The sequence below is a fragment of the Sciurus carolinensis genome, chromosome 4, assembly GCF_902686445.1.
Source record: "Sciurus carolinensis chromosome 4, mSciCar1.2, whole genome shotgun sequence".
In the NCBI taxonomy this organism is placed as follows: Eukaryota; Metazoa; Chordata; class Mammalia; order Rodentia; family Sciuridae; genus Sciurus; species Sciurus carolinensis.
The window spans coordinates 165,445,442-165,472,202 of NC_062216.1; the positions used below are offsets into that span (position 1 = coordinate 165,445,442).

Genomic DNA, 26,761 nt, shown 5'->3' on the forward strand with positions numbered 1-26,761 from the left:
TATGTATGTATATGCGCATGTTAAAAGACAAGAGAGGTGTAAAAAACATCCACATCAAAATTCCAAAGATGAAAACTATTCTGAAATGTCAAAAAACACACTGGATTGGATTAATGGCAGAGTAGATACTGCAGAAGAAAAGATCCGTACACTCTGACACAACAAACTATCCCTGCCCAAAACACACAGAGAAGATGACTAAACACCAGCAATGAACAGAGAGCCTTGAAATGACATGGAATACTTACAGTCTAACTTATGGTCTAACATGCTGATGTACTTCAAAAGTAGTAGGCAAGGAATCTTACCTGGTCATTATGAAAGGAAGAAAAAGGAGAGAGGGAAGAAGCTGTACTCAGTTTACTGCACATGCACATCACCATAACTGCCATCCCTAAAGTCCTGGGGAAACTCCCATACCTCTTTCTTTATTCTGCCCTTCTTTCCTCTCCCCCGATTCCCTGGGAGGCCAGACCTCATATGCCATTTACCTTCAGCTACCTTCTGGATATTTACAGTCTTCACTAGAAGAGTTTGGTTTCCTCCAAATAGCTGTTTATTCCAAAATCCCCCCTTATCTAGCCAGAGGTATAATGAACATTAGTGATTTTTTCCCAATGCTGAAATGTATAGTCTTGATGGAAAAAAAGACAAACACACACTATGTTCTAGTCCTATATCACAGGGGTTTAGAGAATAGAGAAAGCTAGGGAAGCACAGGGAGGGACAACTATGAGAGGCGGGGCAAAGATTATAAAGTAGGTCATGTCTAGGATGAATCTTAAAGGACAAAAAAAGAAACCAAGGGAGAAAACGGCTCTCTGGTTCAAGCGACAGTACATGAAAACATATGAAAAAGAATATATAAAAAGTAAGAAGGTAAAAAGAAGATATAGTTGGTGAGTTGCACACAGTTCAGATTTGGGGCTGGGGTGGAAAGAAAGGAAGCAAAAGAGGAAGAAGAACCTTCAAATTTTCTGGGAAGAAAAAATAAGAGAGCAAATCAGGGGTTTCATTTTAAAAAGAATTTGAGATGACTTGTCAAAACTACATCCCTGTCATCAAGCTACGTGGGCAAACCTCACCTATGTTAAATAAAGTAGCAAAGACCCATACCCCTCAGGGGCCAGCAAACCATGGCTTGTGGTCCAAAGCCCGCCTACCATCTATTTTTGTATAACTTGAAAGCTGAGTATAGCTTTTATATTTTTAAATAGTTGAATTAAACCCAAACATAATATTTTATGACACATGAAAATCATATGAAATTCAAATTTCAGTGTCCATAAATAAAGTCTGACTGAAAGAGAGTTAACGCTCACTTTTCCTGTATTGTCTACAACTTCTTTAGTGCCATGGTGACAGGGTGGAGGGGTTGTGGTACAAACAGCATGGCCCCTGAAGTCAAAAGTAGCAACAACCTGACTCTTTACAGAAAAAGTCTGTGGACACTTGCTCTAAGAGTCTTTCAAAATGCCCCAGCTATCTCACTCCTGGGTTTATACTCAAGGGAATTAGGTTCAGCATCCTACAGTGACACAGCCACATCCATGTTTATGGCAGCTCAACTCACAATAGCCAAACAATGGAACTAATCTAGGTGTTCTTCAACAGATGAATGAACAAAGAAAATGTGGCACACGTGCGCGCACACACACACAATGGAATATTACTCAGCTTTAAAGAATGAAATTATGGCATTTGCTGGTAAATGGATGGAGTTAGAGAATATCATGCTAAGCGAAATAAGCCAAACCCCAAAGGTTGAATATTTTCTCTGATACGCGGATGCTAATTCACAATGGGGCTGGGGGGGGGGGGGGGGCTCAGGAAAAATTACAATTACTTTAGGTAGAGGGAAGTGGAGGGGAAGGGGTATGGGGCTAGGAATGATAGTACAATGAAACAGACATTATTACCTCATATACACGTATGACTGCAAGAACGATGTGATCCTATAACATGTGCAATCAGAAAAATGAAAAATTATACTCCATTTATATATGATTTTTCAAAATGCATAAATGTATTCTACTGTCATGTGTAACTAATTAGAACAAATTAAACTATTTTTAAAAATCCAATTGCCTTCACTTAAATCTCAGTTTGTGATGGTGGAGTTGTGGCTCAGGGGTGGAGCTCTAACCTAGCACATGTGAGACACTGGGTTCGATTCTCAGCACCACATAAAAAAAATGAATAAATAAAATAAAGGTTAAAAAGAACTCAGTTTGTCTCTTCTTAACAAGTAATCTCATGATCAGTACTAGGCAAGAGAACATAGTTATGCAATTTGTGGACTTAAAAGTACTAATTTGTAATTTCATAAAATAATTACTGGCTTTTCTCACCATATTTTCTATATAAATATTCCTTAAAAATTAAATACTACCAGAATTTGGTCTCAGAACTCTATCCTATAATTCTGAATGAATTTAATATCTCTAGTTATGATTTCAAGTTATAATTTTTAAAAACTTTATCTTCTATTTTAGATAGCATCTAGCTGTATCTATTTCCTTCCTGAGTTTTAAAATAAGAAAGGCTACTGTAATATTCTGAAACTGATAGGGGCATGATGAAAATAACATGCAGCTAAACCAGAAAATATTTCTATTTGTTTTATAGTGAGTATTACCAAATCAAAAAGTTTTCTAGGGCTTAAATTTCTGTGTTTCACTTTTATTTTCAATAGAAAATAAGATCATATTTTACTCTTGCTGCTAATTTATAATTACCGATTTTGGTTTTTAGCCACTTTTTTTTGGTACCGGGAATTGAACCCAGGGGTGCTTAACCACCGAGCAACATTCCCACCCCTCTTTTTTATTTTTTATCTTGCAATGGGGCCTCACTAAGTTGCTGAGGCTGGCTTTGAACTTGTGGTCCTCCTGCCTCAGCTGGGATTATAGGAGTGTGGCACTGTGCTCGGCTTAAACACTTTTTTATAAATATGAACATTGCCAGGGAAGTGATCAAATTTACTATTGCTGATTTTCAACATGTCATTTGTCAATTCAATTGACCTTTTCACAACAGTATTTCTAATAAGTTTAAAAAGGAAAACCTCGGTGATAGTAAACTATGAGGATCAGGGCAAGGCACAGAAGCTATAAGACAGGTAGGTTCCTGCCAGTCAGTTGAGAGTATGCTTTATAATAGAATAGAAAAACAATACTCTTTTTAGGAGCTGAAGGGTAATATCCCTCCATTTTTTGAAGTTAAGAACTGCCGGCAGGGGCTGAAGTTAAGAATTGCTGAGCTGTGGCTCCCTGGTAGAGCGCTTGCCTGGCATGTGTGAGGCCCTGGGTTTGATAATCAGCACCACATTTAAATAAAATAAAAGATCCCTTGACAACAACAACAACAACAAAATATTTATTTAAAACAAAAGAATTGCTGATGATATTACATGGTCAATAAGCTATAAAACTGAATGAAGTCAAACACGTTATCATAAAACTTAGATTTTGTACTTAATAATACTCATAATAGATATTTTTACTTAGTAATTAAACACAAAAGATAAGTCACTGATATAAATAAATGCAACTGGTACAAGACTGTAAAGATTCTGGAACCACATGTTTTCTCATCTATGAGAAATAAATAATTCAAGGAAGTAGGAAAAATAAGCAAAGACAACAGAAGATTAAAAGGAACATTTAGCAGTATCTTCAAATATTTGGTTTTTATGTAAAGAGACTAAACCACTCCACGTGGCTCAGGATGACAGACATAGGAAGTGAAGGCAATGATTAAAACGAGACTTCAGCTCATCATAAGGAAAACTCTTCTCTTTTTTAGTGGCCAATAACAGAACTAATTATGAGGAAATACCTGTGAGGTGGTGGTATTATGAAAGAGTATGTGAACTTGGAATTAAATAGATCTCAGGTTTAAAATCCTTTTGAGACCAGAGCCACCAGCTGCTTGACCTCTAGAATCTCACAAAAGCTGGAAAAAAACATCTATCTGAAATGTGATTGGTAAGCAACATATGATATGAATGTTACTATTATGTCTGTAAATATGTATGTAAAACTGGTGCAAAGTATGTATGCAAAACCAAAAGTCATTTCAGTCATTATCAGTGGTGGTAAGAAACAGGGATGTTGGTGCCAAACTTCTCAGATTTAAAGCCTGGCAATGACAGGATCAATGAATTAATGTAAGTGCTAAGAACAGCATCTGATCTTAGTACATCACAAGCATATGGAAGGATTGGCTATTATACAACCGTGTGTCCTGCATTGTTCTAGGCACTGGAGATACAAGAGACCACAGACAGGGTTCCTGATCTTTGGGGTGGTGGTGGGGAGGGGAAGAGACAGACAATAAACATATAAGGAGTAATGATAAGCACCAAAGTCAGTGACAAGTAAAGAAAAAGAAGGACGGGGGATGGGGAGTGACAAGGGCGCGCTGGTTCAGGCAGGTCCAGGGAGATCTCTCCCATAAGTAACATGAATAAAGCAAGTCATATGGCATTGCAGACAGAGAAAAGTAAAAGGAAAGGCCGCCAGAGGGAAGGTGCAAGGTGTGTTAAGGGAACTGCAAGGAGACCAGTGTCACTGCTGTGAAACATGAAAAGGGTGACAGGAGATGAGGCTGGGCAGCCAGCCAGGTTCCCGATCATGCAGGGCCTTAGAGACCTTGTAAGGACACAGGATTTTATTTTGACTCTGAAGGGAAACAACTGTTAAGATTTAAGCACAAGATTGACAAAATCAGACTAGCATTTTCAGTGAGTCACCCTGGGCATAACCCCTAAAGAACTATTTGACTCCAGGGTTTCCTGAACTTAATCATTCTAATAGTAACAGAGGAACATTTAAGAGTTTGGAAAATGGAAACAATACATCAGAAGGGCAAAGTGTAGCACCTTGACTGCCTAGGAGAGGTTCGCTGCAGCCCTGATGGAAGCACCACATCCAAAAGGCAAGGCCTCTCCTGCAGGTAATATTCCAGCTGTGCCTCGTGGAGTGCACTGTGCAGCCTGCCATGAAGAAATGTGCAGGAAAGATTTGATAGTAATTTTGAAATGCTGGAAACAAAGTATAGTGAGGAATCGCAACTCCAGAGGGGATACTCAGAGAGGGATAGGGGGAGCGGGAGCTGTATCATCAATATAGCTGGTTCCTAGTGACACTGGTCTATAACAAACAGGCGTTCACAAACAACCTGAGATAAGGCATGAAATGACAAGAGGTTGAAAAGTGAGCATTCTATTTACTTCTAAAAGTCAAGAGCTAGATGAAATTGTTCCCAAACGGCCATCTATGTAGATTGTGAGTCTGGAATTTGAACAAAACCAGGAATTTCAGTTACCATGAGGAAGGAGGAAGGCCATCCATTACCTTTCAACATGACGGTGTCCTCTGTAGCAATACAACTTCAACAGTAGGCTGTCAAACGCTAAGCTTACCTAGGCTCAACTGTAAAACCAAGCAGAAAGGTAAAAATAAAAAAAGAGTAGAGGGAAGGGGCAAAGAAGGAATCAAATCAAAACTGTTCAGCTATAATTATGGCTCCATTTATGGAATTCTGGGTTATCTTTTCAGGAAAGCTGAGTACTTTTTAGAATACAGTACATTTCAAGCCAGTCTTGGCAAGGAAATGGTCATAAATGAAGATATGGAACAGCACAGAGGAATTCAGAAAGAAACCAAATCACTGGAAAAAGTGAGGCTTTGTTGTTGTTGTTCATTGTAAGGGAACATAAATTTAGTCTTCAACCCACAATCCACGCCTACCCACTAACTTCCCCAGAATCCTGTGCAGCCCATATAAAGTAGAAAGTGTGCCAAAACAAATAGTGGGCTCAGCTCCGTGGATGGGGGTGGGGGGTGAGATTCGGGTGGAAAGGAGCATGACTGGCAGGCCAGGGAACAGAATCACTTTAGAGCAAGGCCACAAAATGGAGACCAAATAATCTGAGGACTTCCAGAATTCATAGAAAATGGAATATACTTTGCAGACTCATAGCCAAGATTCCCTACTCAAACTCATTTCAAAAAACAAACAAAAACCAAAGCAGAAAGAATAGGATAAAATGAAACAAAGCCAAACATACCTGCTCTCTTATATGTCTTTAATTAAAGCATAAAACACCCTCCTCCCTCTTCTTTTCTCCCTACCACCCAGGAACCGGAGAACAAACTGGCAGCAGCTCAGGTGAAGACTTCAGCCTTCCAGCTACAAAGAGGGGAGATAGCAGACAATGGAACTGGTGATTCATTACAAAAGAATACACTCCAGAGCGGCCTGCTGCCACATGGACTCGCGGCACTATTTAAAGGAACAGCAACCCCCTTTCCAACCGCCCTTATTCTTAACACCTTCCCTCCTCTTGGTTCTGATGGAAAACAGATTTTGAAGAAAATGCCAGCAAAGCACTGAGCTGTCCAAGAAAGGGAGGGCTTTGTGCTCCATAGAAGCTGGCAGTCTCATACCACAGCAGAGTACGAAAATTTGCTTTCACATCCCTCCTGCATAATCTTTTCCTTTCTAATACATTTTTCCTCTCAATAATATATAGTATAACTGAATCTGAGTCTGGTTAAACATTTTTTTAAACTAACTAGAGGTGAAGCCATTTGGAACTGTTTCTAATTTTACACATGAGAATGATTTTTTTCTTTTTGCTCCACCTTATTATTTTCATAGATGTGAGAAGTGGCAATATTTTTTAGCCTGTCAATCAAATTAAGAGGGGAACTCAGTAAAGAGCTTCTGCAACATACACATGAATAAAAGATATTCTTTAAAATGTCACATGAGCATGTCTGTCCCCGATATTAGATTTTGTCATTCAATTACCATTTTTAAGGGAAAGTACCAATTGCTGATCATAAAAGATAGAGAAGTTTGCTAATTAAAACCCCCAAAGGCCACATAAAACTAGAGTGTATGTAATAAAACACAAAGTCATCTGCTGAGAGCCCTTCTTCCACCAACTGAGTGAGGCGATCAGGCATAGAAAGGGTATGCCGTGAAGAAGCCAAGAACCTATAATGGCAAATTATGAAACATGTCCTCTATTTCTTTCTTCACACATTAGCCAAAATACTAAATATTGTACGAAGCCATTTACCTGTAGTGGCCCAGCCCTAACCAGAGTAGACAGTTTACACTGAAAAAAGCTTATACGACAGGTCACTGTCAAGGGCTAGGATTGGATGTCTGGTTCAAAAAACCACAACAAACAAAAAATGAATAAAACCACAGAAGAAATGAAAAGATTTGGCCCAGCTGATTATTTCCCCTGCATTTGTTTTCTAGATAACTACCTATCATGTACATTAACACTGAAAGTGTACACACCAAAGCAAACACGTTGCAAGACTGCAGACTCACAAATCTGACACTCTGTCTTTTCAAGTTGTACAAACTCAGGATAGATAAAATGAGTACTTCTTCCCTTCAGTATTAAGCACATCCTGAGAAAACAGGATGATGACTTAAATTCACCTATTAGAATTCTTAAGCAAAGAAAGAAATCTCTTTTCAGTTTCCTTTTGTTTCTTTTATTTCATTCCTAAAAGTATAGATCCCTGGAATCCTAGTGATTAGGACCACAATGTGCATGTGCAGGAACATTTGTGCAGTGGTAAGGTATATCCTAACTTAGGCTCACACACTCACCAGCTCCTCCGGAAACTAGGGGCAAATGTTCCAAGAGATCACAGAAAACTCCGATCACAAAAATTCCTAGTTTAGATAACTCTTCGTTGATTCTAAAATATGGCACGTGCAATAAAAAGTCAGGTCATGGACAAGTGTTCAGCTTTCAGCTGAGAAAGAAGAGGGCTGTTAACTAACCCTCTGATATTGCCAGTTAACAAAAACTGAATGGGGGCCACAAGGTAAGCAAGTATCATGTCCTGAGCAACAAGGAGAATTCAGAAAGGCTTTCTCTTTTACGGATTATTTTTAAGCAACATACCAAGAATTAATTAGACCGACAATGAGGGAATAAGGAGAAGAGAAATATTTGAAGGAATTCTCCATTTTCCAAAAAGAGAGGGGTCTTGATGTCTCCAAACTCAGACTGGGTGAAAAATTACTTTATGAGGATATATTCTTTGAACTTCTCTTTCCTCTGGGTCACGATGGGTCAATCTCCCCACAGTTCCCTCCTTCCAAGCAGCACTACAGGGCATTATATAACATTTAACTGAACAGGATTCCAGATTCTAAAACGATGCCTCTATCCTGATAGCTAGCTGACTCTCTCGCCCTCCGGTGGTGACTGAGAGAGGAAGACAGAGGAGAGAATACAAAAAAGGGCAACCTCCTTAAAAGGAAAGCACTGTCCAGTGATGAAATTTCTCCAGGAGCATAAAAGCCTGGAGTGAAACTGATGCAAGTCCTGGGCTCAAGGATGTGAACGTTCTAACATGTAAATGACTTCTCACCAACAAATCACGGTCTCCTTATTCCCTCTCAACTTATAAAGAAAAAAGGATAAAGAAGTCTATGAAGGGTGCCAGGAGGAAAACAGCCCTGCCTGGGGTCTGTGGAAGAACATTCACCTTTCCATTCGCCAGGAATGACTTGCTAAAATGCAGAGTAGACACTGCACGGCATAACCAAGAGAAGCAGAAAGGGAGAGAGAGGAGAGCGCCAGCTTCCATTTCCTCCTCCCTCTCCTTCAAATGCCTTTTAAAGCTAGGGTGACTGTCATTTATACATTCAGATTTGTTCTGTCAGGGCGAGTCCTACCTGCCTCTGCTACACCTGAATGTGACTATGGGTTCCCACTGAACACATTCTTTGCCAGTAACAAAGCCATGAAAAGGAAACATTCTTCATAACCTTCATTTTTAATAAGCTGTTTAGAGTGAAGGCAGCAAAACTGCATTTCCACAGCCAATCCGAGGAATCAAAGTGCGTCGGGAATCAGATTTCCTATAGCACAAATTCTTCAGCAATTCTTACAAGGAAGTCACTCCGCTCCCCTTTCTGGCAGTCTACAAGAATCTCTTCCTACCTCTGCAGTCTTTCTCCCTCCCTCTTCTCAGAACCAAGACAAAGAGGTAGACAAATCCCCACAGGGTCTTTCCTGAGCTACAGCTGCACAGTACAGGAAACAGGAATCTGCTATGGAGCCGAGGGAGGGGGACAAAAAGGCTACGGATACAACACACACATACGCACTGACTCAGACACAGACCAGCACTGATAACAATAAATCCTGGCCTTTCCTAAGAAGACAATGATAATTAGAACTCTGCAGAATAGACTCCACCCCCAAACCTCTTCTCGGATCCCACAGAAAAGAAACATGTGGAGGAAGCACAAATCTTACCTGAGTTACCATTTTCTTTTTCTCCATAAACCAAAGAAACAGATGATAAAGCTTCAAAGCAGCCGCGCTGGGGCACACCTCCACTGCTTCCTTTGCCACCCCCTCCCCCCAAGCTGGCTATTTAAGGGTGGGTAATTGACTTCCCTTTACACCGTTTTCCTTCCTTTTTCTTTCTAGTGTTTCTTCCTTTCTTTTCTCTTCCTCTCTGGCAGTCTCTTCCCCTCCTCCTTTCTCCAGCTCCCTCCCATATCTCAGGCAGATGGCTGAAGGAAGCCCCACCCCTGAATGCCTAAGGTAATTAATCAGAGCAGAGCCCCACCTCTTCCTCCTCCCCCCACCCCTCCCAGCAGGCTGACAGCTCCCAATTCCAGAAGCAGGCCTGCTGGAGAATGGCAGTTTGGTGTGCACTTTGCTTTGCGCACACGTGTGCTTGTGTGTGTGTGTGTGTGTGTGTGTGTGTGTGTGTGTGTAAGGGGAAGGAGGGGGAGAGCGTGGGAGGGGCAGGAGCCATGTGCTGGCATATTTTAAGGATGTGACGGGGACACTAATGATACTTCACTGGAAGCATTCGTATCAAGTTACTACAGTTAATGCAGATTTAAGAGATTACAACCTTGAATATGTGATAATAAATAAAAAATGAAACAAAAAATTTTTATCTTCACTGGGCCAGGGGTGTGGCTCACTGGTAGAGCGCTTGCCTAGCACGCACCAAGCCCTGGATGTTCCATCCCCAGCATCACAAAAAGGAAAAAAAATTATTTTCCAGCGGTGTATAGTTAATAGATACAATAAATTTAATGAAAAATGTGAAGCACAAAGGTGTTCAGCGACGGCTGACTATAAGGCATAAGAAAGGGAATACGCCAGAGTGTGTGTGTGTCCTGGAAGACCACACCAGCCCAAGGAGGGCATATGACTTCGAGGGTGAGGTCAGTAAAGTGCACATTTTTTCCCCTTACTGTATAAAAGTTGGGGATTCTGAAAAAGGTGTGTACAAAATAGGACCACTTAAGAAACTTCAGGTGTATGGGAAAATGTACACAAATTTGACTGCATAAATCTTCCGGTTTCATTAAAAATTCTGGGTAACAGGGATTCACCTTTGTGTTCCCCAGCCTTCTGTGTTTTGGCCTCTGGTGAAAAAGAACAAATCCTTTCTTAAATGTACACTGGCACCTGTGTCACTACTGTAAATACTGTTACTACTGAGTGCTATAAATAGGAGGTTTAGGAGAATGTTTACTGAACACAGGAGTTTCTTTAAAGTTCTCTTATTAAAAAGATAAAATGAAAAAAGCATCAAAGGTGGAGTTCAATCCAGAAGCCCTGCTCTAGTGACCTTGGAGAAGTCTTTCATTTCTGCATATAAACTTCATAATCTCCCTACTTTATACATCATATACCCAAATAAACATATGTAAATGTTTGATGATTTTATGACTTTTGTCATTTGTCTCATAAACATTAAGATTCCCTAATTTTTTTTAGTATTCTCATAGGATCCCACCCTAAAGGATTGACATATCTAAGTTCTGCCATATTTATTATGTTAATATCTCTAACAGACTACCCAAATACCGGAGTTAATTCTAAAATTAGGCTTCTTATTTTAAAAATAAATACATAAGAAATAAAAATTTAAAATCAGTAATCACAAAGATACATAGTTTTTTACTGTCTCCATGAGAACTGTTTGGCACAAAGTAGATCAGGCTTTTAAAAATGTCCTGTATAATACTATTGGTTGGCAATTTTCCAATGCCATATCACCATATTCTCCCCTATTAATAATCATTTTAACAATTCCAAAAAGAACACAGGAACTACATAGCCATCTGCAGAACTTGAGGATACCAGCACAATCAGCTATTTACAACAAGATGTCAGGCACTCTTCAGGCATTTTACACATATCTGTATATTTTTAGTATAATCCATGAGATATAAAGAAATATGTATAAAAGAATGGGCGCTTTGAATATTACCAAAAAAATTACAAGCAAAGAAGTAGACCAGTACTAAGTCTGTTCTTATTTAGAAATGGTCTGGAAGACAGAACATTTAGTGCTCTTGGAATCTGCAACTGAAAAGCCAACTGGAAGGAGATAAAATGCAATCAAACCTTTTAAAAGACAAAGTAAGTAGAAAAGGGTTAGGTGAGTTTCACTAGATGTCAACTATGCTGAAAGCAATGTACTTCTGGAAAAATAAAAATCATATTTATGGGGAAATTGTGTTTTCAGATTTAATACATGAAATAAACCTGCAAATCACTGTAATACCATCCTCTGCATCCACTGGTCCATTATACTATTCTTGGCAAAAAGCCTCCAGCACCAAAAAGACAGATCTACCCCCTACACCGCCACCACTACTACAAACACCCCTACCCTTAAAGAAGCCCAGCTTCCTTGACTACTGGGTGTGAATGCAACTCCAAGAAGCCTGGAAAGGGACAAGGCCCCAAGGAGATTTTTTTTTTTTAAATAAAAAGGCAAATGAAGGATTTCCCACATGCAAAGAGTCTAAAACTAGGATAAGGGTTTCCTTGGGCTCAAGACCCACATTGCATTTCTACACTTAGGACCAATACTATACAGTTCAAGAAAAAGACTGTACAAGCTTAAAGTAAAAAACAGTAAAATGATTTTTATAAACTCCCTAAAAAAACAGTACAATGAGATTTTGAAGTGTGTTCCTGACCTTAAGGGTCGGCATTCAATTTGCTCCCAGGTGTCCAAGAGAAAGAAAAGGAGTCAGGTTGTGACCCAGCAAAGTAACTGGAGTCTTCGGGTGGCTCAATGTGCCCAGAACATACCAAGAAGACACTCATTTAGAGGTACGCTCTCTGCACTCATGCACATGTGTGTTTAGGAGAGAGACAGGTCTAGGTTGGGGAGGTGGGAAAATAAAACATGTCATATAATTGTCAGCTAAAGGAAACTACGTCCTACTTCATGGATCAACCCCTATCTCCCAGCACAGGCACTTAGGACATGGTAGGTACTCAAGAAATATTTGTTCATTAAACAAATGAAGGAAAGAGGCAGTTCTAGTTGTCCCAATTTCTTGATTGTTCTGTCAATGCTTCATGCAATCTCCAGCATGCCACAGTTTCCTTTGACCCTCACTACTCAAATGAAATTTATCTTACTGAAATCACCAAACACCTTCAAATAGTAGGCAAATTCAGCAAACATTTATATCTTCTTTGACTTTTCTGTGGCATTCTTGCCTTCAGGAAATTCTTGCTATTAGCTTCAAATAATACCAGACTTTCCTGATCTTTCTTTCCCTGCTCACTCCTTTCTTCATCTTCTACCGCCCTTTGACCACTTCTTACTGCATGCTAGAAGTTCTTTAGCCCATGTGTACAGTTCCTCACATAGGTACTTGATGATGGAAATTTGTTTTCTTATGTGCCTTTTGTGCAGAGAACCATATTATTCATCGGATTCCCAAAAGGGTGGAAATCTCAAAGAAGCTGACACTGCTGACCATACTGCTGTGTTCTAACTCATTCCCCGCTTCCCTTGGCACCCATTTACTCAGATGACCCCCATACTTGCAATTCTGGCACACGACTCTCCCGAGCTACAGATCAAAATATTCATCTGCCAAATAATGGTTAACCCCATTTTAAAATCCTACAGATTTCTTTAATTTAAAAGGCTAAAATAAATTAATTCTCAGTTGAATCATTAATTCATTTAACAATTAGCTATCTGAATGCTCACCGTGTGTCAGTTGCCTCTCTAGACACAAGGAGAAAGCCAAGGACAGACAAGGAGGGAATGTCCCTAAGTATGTGAAGTCTGGATTCCAGCACTCATCCTACCATGTTTTTTTCCTGGTGAATGGTTAAGTTTCATGACAGATAAAACAGTTACCATTTCTTGAGAATTTACTCCAAGGTGGCATTTGATTAGACAACTAATCAGATTAGACAACTAATTAATCTACTTCATCCTCATGACAATGATGAGATATTTTAATATTCCTTTTGAAAATGAGGAATCTAAGGTGAGAGTAAGCATCTTGCCCAAGGGCACCCAAGCTAGCAAGCTTCAAAACTTACATTTGAACCCAAATGTGATGGGCTTCTCATCCTTATTCAATAACATACCAAGTCAGAAGCTCAGGGCCCTTTGATTTCTCTTGGTATGCCCTTTCTTTCCATCACATTACCACAAAATCAGTCTGACCTCTTTATTCTCTAACTGTTCCTATTTCTCTCTGCCTTCGGTCTACCACTCTTCACATCCAAACTTCTCACTACCCACTACCTCCAGAGTGATCTTTCTAAATGCAAATTTCATCATGTCACTTCCCTGATGAACATCCTCAACTGCTTCCCACATCTGACAGGGTGGAAGAATCCTAACTCTTAAGCAGGAACCTAAAATATAATCTGGCTACAAAATATCTGTCCAGAGTCACTGTCCGCCCCCTCCAGTGCTCTTCCCTGTCCCTGCCACACTGAGCAAACTGAAGTGGGTGCCTCAACACCCTCCATGAGCATGCCCTCTTATTTGGCTTGGTTTACTTCATGGATCTACAACTCCAGAAACCCTTTCTTGTCCCCACCTGCTCCCATGTTTGGGTTAGGTATCCCTCATCTGTGTGCACACGATACCCTAGCACCTAACCAAGGGACATAACTGTTGGAGTTTACTATTTCGGCGTAATTCTGACTAGCCTGCAAGCAGTCTGGGGTAGAAATCATGTTTTATGTCATACCCCAGTTCTTAACCTAGTGGTTGAAGGCACTATAAATGGGGGGAAAAAAAGTTTTTTTAACATCAAATAATGCCTTGATTTCTATCTCTAGCCATTACACAGGCACAAATGGATACATAAGAATGAAGAGTAACTTTGTGTTTATCAAACTATTATAGAAACATTTCTTTCTTTCAAGAGTATTTAGAAATATATTCAAATTTATAAATTCACTTTAGTATCTTTTTAGAAAATTGAAGTGCAAAGGAAGACACACAAAATGAGTGGGAGAAAACGCTTTATTTTCAGCTTTTATTGGAATAGTTGAGATTCTCAACAGAATAATAACCACTAATTTAAAAAACACCCACAACTTTATATCCTCTTGCTCTTCACAATTTTATAGTTGTGACTCAACTTCCCTACCTTCCACCCACATACCAGCACTGCTATAAAAGCAGACCCAAGAGTCCCTGACGAGAGGCAGGGCTTGCTCATACTTTCTCAGGCTGCCTCTGACACCCAAGTGAAAAGCAACATTAAAGGGCTAGCATTTCCTGCAATAATAAAAAATTGTTAGTATAAAAGCTCTCTATAACACGCCCCCATACAATAACCCTACCTAAGTGTAAATAACAATTTACACCTATTAGGTATTAAATACCTTCCCAGAAGCATCTCTAACCTTTGCCCCAAAATTCCCTTCAATATAAGTGAAATCAAATTAGAGCTAACTCTACTTAGAGTCAGTAAGTTTCTTTTCTCTAGTTAAGGCAGGGTTCAGTTACATGAAGAACCCATTCCAAAAAGAAAGGTGAGAGCTAAATTTGAAATTAACTGTTTTAAACTCTGTATGTTTATTTAAAAAAATCATCATATTTATTTCTTGTTCCACCCAGCCTTTAGAACAAGACCACAAATAACATACCTGGACACTGGTAAGATCAGAGGAATTAGAAAATATTACTTCATAAATTAATTTCTAGCTTTGAGTAACTTACTTCTATTTCATTAAGATATCTCAAACCCTAGAGAACTGGAGTCATTTACACAACTGAAATTATGACTGCATTCTCTGTGTTCTGTAGGAGGTTAAGGAAAAGGTTCTCACATAAATATATCAATAACTGGATTATTAAAAAAGCAATAAGCGATTAAGCAGGGAAAACTGAAGCACATAGCTTTTCTAACACTGAGATCTGCCATGGTGCCTCTATTATTAATTTACTGGAGCCTGCTGCCTGTTCATCTCTACACCCTGCGTTGGCAAGTGTCTGGCAAAAAGTACAGCTCGAAACACACATGACACAGGATTCACAATGAGAAATTAAAGAACATATGTATCAGTCTATATCCGGGACAGCTTTGTGCAAAGAACTGGACAATGTACACACTGATTCACTCTCCAGCATTCTGACGCTAAAGCATACCTCAGTACCAATAGTACCTTTCAGATAGGTAACTTTCTATCCCTCAATCTTCCAGACGCCTAATATCCTTCTGCTGTCTTCGGTTGTCCTAAATTCTCAAATCAGGACTTTTAGCTGAACCTCCAATAACTTAGGACCCTGCTTCATTTTTCTCCATCTACCCCATTGCTGCCTAGGTGGCAGGCAGAGTTGCCTTTTACCACATCTTTTCACTAAGGATAAACCAAGACAATCAACAATATACTCAATTTGCTACAACAATTACATTTCAGCCATCTAGTCAGAGGAGGTAAATGTTTAATTCAGGAGTGTCTATAAGAATAATTTCAGAAACTGTTTCTCAGACTTTTTCTAAGCAGAGAGACAATACTCAATCTTTCTTAAATAAAATCCAGCAAGCCCCTGTCTATTTATTTCTCCTATATTTTATACTGACTTTGTCCAGATTGGGTCCTACAAACATTATAATAAAATAATAAATTTCAACTGCACACTTTTGGGAGGGGTGGCCGGGAATTGAACCCAGGGACGTTTAACCACTGGGCCACATCCCCAACCCTTTTTTATATTTTATTTAGAGACAGGATCTCACTAAGTTGCTCAGAGCCTAAGTTGCTAAGGCTGGCTTTGAACTCACAATCCTCCTGTCTCAGCCTCCTAAGTCGTTTGGTTACAGGTGTGCACCACCATGCCGGGTTCAGCTGCACATTCTAAAGACAAGCCTGATTTTATTAACAATAAGAACAATGAAGAGTCAAGTGTGTGAAATACTTTACTGAACTCACTTTGTTTTTAATAATTTTCAGTTGCATAATGTATTGGTACACAACTGCAAGTATTATGCAATGAGGAGATTTGATTTAACTAAATATAAGAATTGATTTAACTAAATATAAGAATATAACGAAAACTGAAAAGGAACATTTTGTAAGTACAATTAGGAGTTTGTGAAGCAAATAGCTATCTGTTACTTATTTATAAATGCGCTGAAAGAAAATTGTTACCTTAACAGAATTAATAAATGAAATAATAAAACAGCTTTGGATCCTTCAATTAAAAATTTTTTTTTCAATCCCATTAATTTGTTGATGTGGTGGAACAGAGGACACACCCTTAAGTTTTAACACCCCATACCTGCATTTCTAAGTTCCCTTAATTTTATATAGAATAAACCTACAAAAAGAAGCAAAGCCAGGAAAGGCATAGTTTCAAATACCAAGCCCTACATTTATCAGTACTAAATCTTAAAGACCAGAAAGATTTAGGGGTGGCAAATTCACCTTATCATGAATGAGTAAAATTTCTGCGAAAGACTTTATCAAACCATGTCATACTTTCTGAATGGGAACTCTTTAACTCCCTCTACAAAAATTTTTGGGGGGTTCGTCAATTTTTACTTCAAACAATTGATTTACATGTTATAATTATTTTTTTTTCATATATCTCCAACACCTCAATTCTTTTTCAATTTCTCAATTTTTCCTCAAAAATTTTATATACAAGTCCCATACTTTGCTACTTAGGTCTCAGAAATTTACTCTTCACAGATGTTTCTAGTCAGAAGTCCATCAATATTTACTTGTAAGAAGATTTGCCTCTAATCTAGTCTCGTGACACTTCCAGCCTTAAGCTGTTAGAAAGACCAATCCACTATTTTGTGTGAGTAGAGAAACAGCTCATAAATGAAATCCACAAATACATCAAAACCTCATTATGGTAAAAGTAACATACTCTTAACTTGTATAATCAAAAACAATGGAAACTGTTATATAGTGTATATAAAACATATAATACAGACTGACGTGTTTGAATAAAAGGGAAGCATAACCACAATCCAGTACTGGAAGCGTTAGACATGAATGAGAGCAGAGAGCACTCTGGAGAGCTTACTCAGGAGGCCCAATTCAAAATAACCTGTTTTAGGGATGGCAATGTGGTTCATTGGTACTGCACTTGCCTAGCATGCACAAGGTCTTAGGTTTCATCCACAATCACCACATACACACACACACACACACACACACACACACACACACACACACACGGTTTAGCTTTCAGGCCCCCAAATTCCTAATAAGATGTACTACTTTGTCATTTCTTTTAACCCTATACGTTCTTGCCCAATCTGCAACAGATGATAATTATTAGAGAAATGACCATTTGACAGTAAAAAAAATAATTAGGAAGAGCTATGAAAAACTATAAAACTAAAAAATCAGAAAGCATCTATAATTCATAATTAACTGTATAAACTTTTTATTTCGCTATTCTACCTTTTCAGTACAACTAATACGTCAAAGAACCAAGACATATGAGATATCATCTGGTCCAACCCCTTCATTTTATAGGAAAATGTAGTCAAGAAAAATGAATTTGTTTGAGTTTGAACATAGGGATAATTAACTACTATAGCTGGAGCCAGAATCTAGGACTCTTAACTTCAATTTGACTTACTATATTGCTACTAAATTTAAGGCAAATAAATAATCAGGTAAATGCTTGATAATATCCTAAAATTTTCTGATTCTGGATTACAAGTTAAATAAAATGCCACTTACCACAAAATAGTCCAAAATGTTAAACTAAAAATAGTCTAAAATAGCCTATGTGTGAAGAGAATGCCCCCTACTATACATTACCTTTCTGAAAAATACAACATTTGGAAACTGCCATCTGTATCTATCCTCTGCCCAAAAAGAAGCCTCAAGTTTATTATAATACGGTGGCTTCGTCATGACACATTTATATTGTCCAGCCTACCCTGTTTAAACAGTCGAACACAAACATACACGCGCACGCACACACGCACTCACGTACATGAGAATCTCTCTGAAGTTTCAAAACTTCTTGAGGTGAAAGTCAACCACCCCTGCCCAGTCACCAACACTGCTCCTGCTACAGCAAATTAGCAAAATATCTTGGGAAATCTATGTCCTGAATGGTACTAGGTCAAACGATAGAAACTCTACAAGCATTTCATTCCTCTGTAAAACCTTCACATCAGCCAAAGAGTATTTAGTAAACAATTTATAATCCTCAGCTTACCTGGACAACAGGATACTGATAATCCATACAATATACACCATACATAGCCAAGGGGAAAAAAGAAACTTCAGATAAAGACAGTACAAAAACGGACTAAGTTTTTGCCTTGTTTGATCTGGCTGTCCTGTCCAAAAGAACTAGGAGCACCAAAAAATCCTTGGCTGACTTCCAGTCTACGCTGATAGGTATGCTGGCTCAGCTGATGAAGCTGGAGCTTGGTGCAGACCAAGCCTCCAGCCCGAAAGGATTCAGCAATACACAGAAGGGATGTTCAGGGAAAGCAAAAAGCTCCAACTGCATTAGTAGTCACAGACTGAAAACTGCACTAGAGATTCGCTGTTACTGTTGGTTTGAAGCTGACAACTCCACCAGAAACTCAAGAGGCAAAGAATGACTGCCAGGGAAGGGAACATGAGCTCCTTAAAGTGGCACAGAAAAACAGTAGGAAGCACAAAGTATCCAGGAGCCAAAATATTATATATGTTCCAGGCTTTGAGTGTGTCAGAGGGAACACTCCCAATTCAGGACATGGAAAGGCAGATGGGACTGGTATTATTTCTCTAGTCCTTCTGGGGTGGGAGCACGCACGCGCAGGCATGCACACACACACATGCGCGCGCGCGCGCACACACACACACACACACACACACACCCTTCTCACTGTCTCCAGCAGAGACAGGTGTTAGGATTAACGGCATAAACCCCTTCTGCTATGGAAAGAAATGGGAGAAAAGAGTCCACACTGATACATGCAGTAAAGGGATCCCTTTCATGACACTATATGTTTTTGTATCATTTAACACCCCCTTCACTGTGCCCTAACAGAAGCTGGGACAGCTGGCAGGATCAGCACTAGAAAAGAGGAAGGTGGCCCCAACTCTAAGGCAACATGAGTCCACTGGAGGCCTTCAGATATGCAGGGTACTCTCTCAGCTGTTCCAATCAAACTTGGAGGGATTAACTCCGGCTGCCTGCAAAAGGTGGGGGTGGAAAGGTCTTTTCAGAAAAGCCAGTTGTTTTTCCTCTTTTAGGAAGCTGCTATACCCACCCTGCCATTATATACAACACACACATATGCACACATATTTCTACAACCAGTATTTTAAAAAGTAACAAACGGGCAGATGTGAGGTTAGTCAAACAAAGCACAGCAAGTTAGAATTGGCTTCAGAGCCTAAATGGCCCATCTAAAACCAAAGAACTGCAGAGTAATTCTTAGAATATAAGGCACAGAGTAAGCAGAAAATCAAAACAAATGTTAATTAAGAGATACATCAGTTAACCATTTTGTTAAGAAATTCTCTGTTTGGGACAAGTATTCAAAAGTTCAAAATGATGAATAATTTTAACCTTGTTTCAGAGGCTATGACCTCCTAATCTTGGAGAGCCAGTAATATTACAACATGCGTTCCTAGGATTAGACTGTGAGGATTAAACGCAACTGTGAGGGCATCTGTGAGAATTTATGTATTACCGAGCCCCACCTGCCTCTACTGCAATTTTTCTCCTTTTATGGTCACTGCAGTTTATTTTAGGATTGTTCAAAAGAAACTGTTTTTTAAGGGTTAAAATGATCTTAGCACATCTAAAGATAGTCTTCTTGGTTAAACATTTATCTTAAATCAATTGTAACAGATTAGGGGACCATACATTTGATTATCTTTATATTGCCAGTACTGATTCTTTACGTATTACACATGAAAAACAAGAATAAATTGATTCCACATAATTTTTTTTTAAAAAGTCACTGAACATGTATTACACACAGGTATTTTGCTAATAAGCACTTGAGAAATGGACACAGTCCAGTTTATGGAAGAAAGAGAACAGGATATGTAGGCAAAGTCAAAAGTAAAACTTTGCTATTACACAAAACTCAATATTGCAAGCAACCTCTCATATGCAGGACATTTTTTAAAAGCTGTTCTTAAGAAACACTTATAAAGTCTCCACTTTCCCACCTCGAAAATCTAAGATCCCACTTGGCCAAATCTTAATAGAGATTATCAAAGATTCATAAACATCTTGGATGTGACTGGTCACATCTTAAGGACTGTGGTATACATTCTAACTGTCCCTATAAAGCTATTTTAAAATGGCAACTTGAAATGGCAAATTAAGAAATAGCAAAAGGGGGCATATAGCTCAGTGATACAGCACTTGCCCAGAATGTGTGAGGCTCTGTGTTCAATCCCCAGCACTGCACCAAAAAAATAAAATAAAAAGGCAAAGGGAATGTTTCGACAATAAAATTGCACACTATATTTGCTCTTCTAATCAAATCAGTTCTCTATTTGCCATTAGAGACTCTGTGCCATCTCATTTTCACTCTACTACACTTCACACACAGCAACAGCAAATCTGGTCACATATATACTTGTAAACTAGCCTCTTAAATCACTATTAAATCTTCTGAGATTCCTCTTGATATGAAGACTGAGAAATGATAATACCTTTTATAAACCATAATAATGAACTACAGACAAACTTACAACCTCGTGAGTTAACACATTTCAGTATCTGGTAGATCAATTACAGAAGTTGAAATTCCCAGGTGGTACTGTACTAAGATAACAGACAATAATTCTAATCCTAAAACAACTGACATAATTTAAGCATAAAAGTGGTCCCCAAATAAGCTATAGGGAAGCTGAGTCAATTCATGGAGATTTAAATTCTTCTTGAGGATATTTATACCATACAAGGTGAAAAGGCATGACTGAAACATTATTATAAGTGAAAAAATTATGTTGTTGAATAAAGTGTAGAGTACAATTGAGTATGTGTGAATAAAATTATGTGGGAGTATGTATGTATGTATCTATGTGTATATGTGTATATCAATCAGTAAATTATGCATTAAATTAGTAACCTTTATAAGTCACACATAAGTTACATATATGTACACATAAAACTTATTACCGATATATGCCATACATATATATATTATATGATATATATAACAATATATGCTACGTGTGTGTGCATGAGTATATATCACTCTCTTTTTCAAAAACACATGAGATAAAACCAATACCTCTGGGGGATGGGATGGGGAGGTGGCTGGTTTTCACTTATTACCTTAGATATAAATTTATATTTTTTCAAATATATATTATTTGAAATTATTACTAGCAATTATTGCTCTTATAATTTATCTTGTTAAAAGTTTAAGGAAACCAAAATAGACCTCACTTTCATTATAGGTATTTTAAACATTAATAATATTCTGTGGGTCTTTAATTTATATTATCATACTTGCTTTAGCTAATATGCTGGTGTAACTATAAATTCTCACTTGAGATTGAAGAATATAGACAATAAACCACCTCTATCAGATGTCTTACCTAGATCCTGCCCAAACCATGCCCAGGTCTAGTTTAAATAATCAGTCTTCAGAAAAATGGTAAAATAACTCAATATTTGAGTTTTAGATTGCTATACCTCACGTTGCCTTTTTACCTACTTGTTTCTGTAAAAAAAAAATTAAATCTGAACAATTTAAAAGGTCAATAATCCAGTCAAACCAAAATACTAAAAAATATTTGTAGAAAGAAAGGTCAACTTTTCACCTGCAAGACAAAGTACATTACAACAAAAATTACAAATGTTAGGGTTGAAGGCCCTCACTCTCCTCTTGATACAGTTTTTGTGCATATTAATGTTGCCTTAAATATTCAGATTAACAGAAAGAAATTTTATGCACAGATCAAAAGCTTAACACCATTGTTTCAGTATCTATATGATTTTATACAACAGAAGCAAGCAGGGCGAGGTAATCCCAGTGGCTCAGGAGGCTGAGGCAAGAGGATCTTGAATTCAAAGACAGCCTTAGCAAAAGTGAGGCACTAAGCAACTCAGTGAGACCCTACCTCTAATAAATAAAATAGAAAATAGGGCTGGGGATGTGGCTCAGTAGTTCAGTGTCCCTGAGTTCAATCCCTGGTACCACCTGGGACAAAAAACATTAATAAATAAATAAAATAAATCCCAAATCAGAAATTACCAGTGATTTCCTCCCTTAGAACAGACTGAATATTTTCCTTTAAATTTTAAGTACTATCATATTCCCTCAAAAATTTCAGAAATAGGGGCTGGGATTGTGGCTCAGTAGTACAGCACTCGCCTGGCAACTGTGAGGCTCTGGGTTCAATACTTACAACAACATAAAAATAAATGAATAGGGCTGGGCTGGGGTTGTAGCCCCACTCAGTGGGAGAGTGCTCACTTTGCACGTATGAGGCACTGGGTTCTATCCTCAGCACCTCATAAAGATAAATAAATAAAATGAAAGTATTGTGTCCATCTTCAACTATATATATATATATATATATATATATATATATATATATAAAGCTTTCTCTCCCTATCTACTAATATATATATATGTATGTATATATATTAAAGTTCAGAAATAAAACAATTGATTTTCCACAGTAAGTTCAGAATTATTTGCTGATGATGTCAACTTACTTTGTTTGGAAAAGTATATACCTTGCAATATTATGAATGTTTTTATAGTATTAAAAGTTCTTATGTCCTGATTAGTTAAAAATATGAATATAGAAAATAGCTTTTTATGTGTATTTCTACACATTTCATTAGCAGAGTCATGCACTGATCAACTCACATTGGCTTCAATACTGGCATAACTAGAATATTCTATTAAATAGAGTGTGATGATATCAGAGAGAAATGGATCTAGACCTAGAAACAGACCTAAGATTTAAGAGTGAGACTTCTAGAACTTAAGACATTTATGAAAGTTAATTTTGCTTAAAAAAAAAAACACACAACCTACCAAGCGTCCCATGCCAGAGGACATGACTGATGACACTAGTGTTATCCGTACATCCTTGAGAGCTCAATACTTACCAAGCCCTAGGTAAGCTCAGTCAACCAGATTAACCAGGAAGTATTTCAGAGCTCTCTCTCTCCTAACTCTCATTTCATGTTTTTTCCTCTCCTTTTCCTTCCCTTCTGCTTATGCCACATCCTAACAAGGGTTCAAGGATACCAGTTAGGCCTCAGGTAGAATGTATTAGCAAAGCTTTCTGCTCTAAGGTATAAATGTGGTTTTAAGTAGCAAGCTTCTTAGAAGGTCCCAAAGATTGCTAAGTACTAGGGAAATAGAGAACTTTAAAAAGAAACAGGGTTTAAGCTGGACAGATGAGGATGGAGTAGACAGGGAGAAAAAGATGTATATGCAGGTGAAAGTCACTAAAAGTATGTGGCACTGACTTACCGTGTGATCATTTTACTTGACTACAAGTGAACAGTGGCAAATAACAAGGAAAACAGGGTGAAATAATTTTGGAGGACATAGGACGTAGAGCTATGTGCTTCAGATCTTATGTCTGAAGACTGTTCAAGAGGGAAAGAATGCTACAAAAATAATGATTTGTGAAAATGTTACTGGTGGCTACAGATGAGGAAACATGACAAAGGGAACGATCTGAGGGTGGGAGATGGTAGAGGCTATCACTACAGCAGTCTAGAGACTGTTAATGCAAAAACACAAGAGCTGCAGGAATAAAGAAGGCATACATGTAAGAGACACTACAAAGACAGTGTCCACAGGAACCTGAGGTTGTGCACACGTAGAGGGGAGGAGAAAGGTGAACAGATATACCACTCAGGCCCTGAGTGGCTGACTGGCCAATGAGAACAACACTGCTAAACCAGGGAAGTTCAAAGCAGGGGGACTGATTTGAGGTTATTATGGAAGGACATTCAACAGAAAATATCTAACAGGCCCTCAGGGTTGTAGGTGATAGCCCTAGAGGTCAGCCTTAGAAATGGAGATCTAAAAGGAATATAAGAGAGACAGCAGAATTGAGACTTGTCTCCCAGATTGATGTGGCCCACAGCATTTGATGAATATCAAGCCTGTATTCCAAAAAAGAAAAAGATATATAGAGACAGAGAGAAAGACGGAGGGGGGAGGGAAAGTGACACATGGAGAAGGCAAAGGGCTGAAAATAGAACCTTAAGGAATACTCATTCTAGAAGGCAGAAATAGAAACAGGATAAGAAGACCAAGCAGGATCCTGAACTAGTCACAAAAGCCAGTACACAGGGAACATTTGTTCCTTTTCTTCAATCCTGTATTTCTTACACTAGGGAAAGCATTTCATAAAATGATACCAGAGATAAATACATAACTGTGTCAAGTGGATAGATTAAAGAGAATGTGAGTTTAGAAAAACCGACTTAATTTAGTAAACAGGAGCTCGAGAGTTTTGATTGAGCTGTTTTAGTAACATGGCTAAAATGATGGTAGCAAAACTGATAAATTCTGGATCAAGAATGAAAAACAGACATACAGCCTGCATGTGAATTTTAACTCTTTCTATCCTGGAGTAGTTCTTTGCCTTCCAAGGGTCAAAAAAGTACAAAAACAATTACTGATACATTCAACCTTCCACTGCCGTTTTGGATTTTGCCTCTGTGCCTCTGACCACATTGTTTTCTAGTCCATTCAGAATGTCCAGATCTGAAAGTGGGCCCTTTCAAGAACTACCTTAAAACGCCATCTGCTCTACAAAGCTCATCTTCCTGGCTGTCTCCAACAAGAGGTACTTTCTTTTTCCTCTGAACTTACATGGCACATTCTACTTGTTTTTAAGCATACTGTTTCCTCTATTAGACAATTTCTTTAAGCTAAGACCTGTCAAGTTCACCTTTGAATTTCTCTCAATCAAGCTGATGTTTTTTACACAGTATATGCCCATCAGCATATGAAAAGGGAAGGTCTGCAATAACTTAAAACTACAACAGAGGCAACGGAACAATCACCATGGACAAACCTTCCCTAATTTGTTCATTAGATCAATACTCATTCATTCATTTTCATTCATTTCAACCAAGATAACCCCAACATTTTGTGAACTCTTAAGAACAGAATAAGCTCTCAAAGAGCTGAAAGTACAGATGAGAAAAAGCAGAAAATAAGAAACACCAAAATATCATCTCATGAGTACCATACTTATAATATAGCTTGGGGGAAAATAAAGCAGCAATTGTTCCTGAAGACTCCACTGCAACCATCTCATTTTCTAGGGTGAAGGAAACCAGGAATATTTTACAAGCGATTATATGCTTAGAATAAATTGTGAAAAATTAGTGAGAGCTCTCCATATGGACGGAGGGGGTATGTGGTGGGCTTTGAAGACAGTGTAATAGCATTCTAAGTGCATAAAACAGTATGGCATAAGCAAAGCCATATTCAGGTGCTTACAGAAGGGCAGACAGGTAAAAGAACCCCTACCCAAAAAAAAGGTCAAAAGCCTATTTAAAAATATCCACAGAGTTCTCTATTATATGAGAATTATTGAATTTTTTATATCAATAGAAATCTTCAACTTACACCTACCAGAACACTGAAAAATCACAGTTAACACATAAACACTCATTCATATGATATATGGGACGAAAGGAAGTATGGGGTAATAACAGAGGAGACCAGGGTGTGGCTGTGTTATTCTGTTTTGGGGTGAGGCCTGGTGTACAAACTGTGAGGCAGGGAATCAGCATTTTTTTTAATTAGAAGTGTCTTTGTTATTCTTTCTAAATCAGTGCAGATTTAGCATCTCTAACCAAAAGGTCTGAAATACTAAACTTTCTGAGCACTGATACTAGTTCAAAAAAAGTTTCAAATTCCAGAGCAATTTAGATTTCAAATGTTTACATTAGGAATATTCTAAAATTTGGGGCTGTGATTGTGGCTCAGTGGTGGAGCTCTTGTTTGGCACTGGGTTTGATCCTCAGCACTGCACAGAAATAAATAAAGTGAAGGTATTGTGTTCATTTACAACTTAAAAAAAAAAAAAAGCTTTTTAAAAAAAAGGAATATTCTAAAATTTGAAAACTCTAAAATCAGAAATCCAAATATGTTAGATAATAGGTGCATAAATGACAATAAGTAACAGCTACTTTAAATTCAGAAAAATAATTTATAAAGAGTAAGGGTAAAGGTGTAACTTTTTTCTTATGGTGGTGAGAATCAAACTCAGGGCCTCTTACACGCTAGGCAAATGCTCTTACCACTGAGCCACACCCTCCATCCAAAATGTAATTTCTAAAGCAGAAAACAATTGTAAATATCCTAATACTGTTAGGGAAAAATGTCTGCAAATGATTTCAGATACATCATACATCATGTCACACAATCGAGACTTTCCCCTCCATTAAAACTTTTATTTCAACTAACTCAAAATCTGTGGTTAATTGCAAAAAAATGTTCACGGTAT

General features: G+C 38.1%; 1 protein-coding gene across 21 annotated transcripts in view; it reads right to left on the bottom strand.

Annotated features, from left to right (window-relative positions):
- The window catches only part of Rbfox2 (RNA binding fox-1 homolog 2), a 267,810-nt gene that overhangs the window by 79,696 nt on the left and 161,353 nt on the right, over positions 1-26,761 (bottom strand). The window contains exons 1-3 of one of the 21 annotated variants that reach the window (XM_047550783.1): positions 9,314-9,554; positions 6,077-6,198; positions 5,361-5,438 (exon numbers count right to left, since the gene is read on the bottom strand). The exons of 19 other annotated variants lie outside the window; for them this stretch is intronic. Coding sequence is in view for 1 of the 2 variants with exons in the window: in XM_047550781.1 (XP_047406737.1) it covers positions 9,314-9,340 (27 nt within the window). In the remaining variant the exon portion in view is untranslated. Of the gene's footprint in view, positions 1-5,360; positions 5,439-6,076; positions 6,199-9,313; positions 9,555-26,761 lie in introns of those variants that run through there. One more of the 21 variants, XM_047550781.1, reaches the window with a different exon arrangement.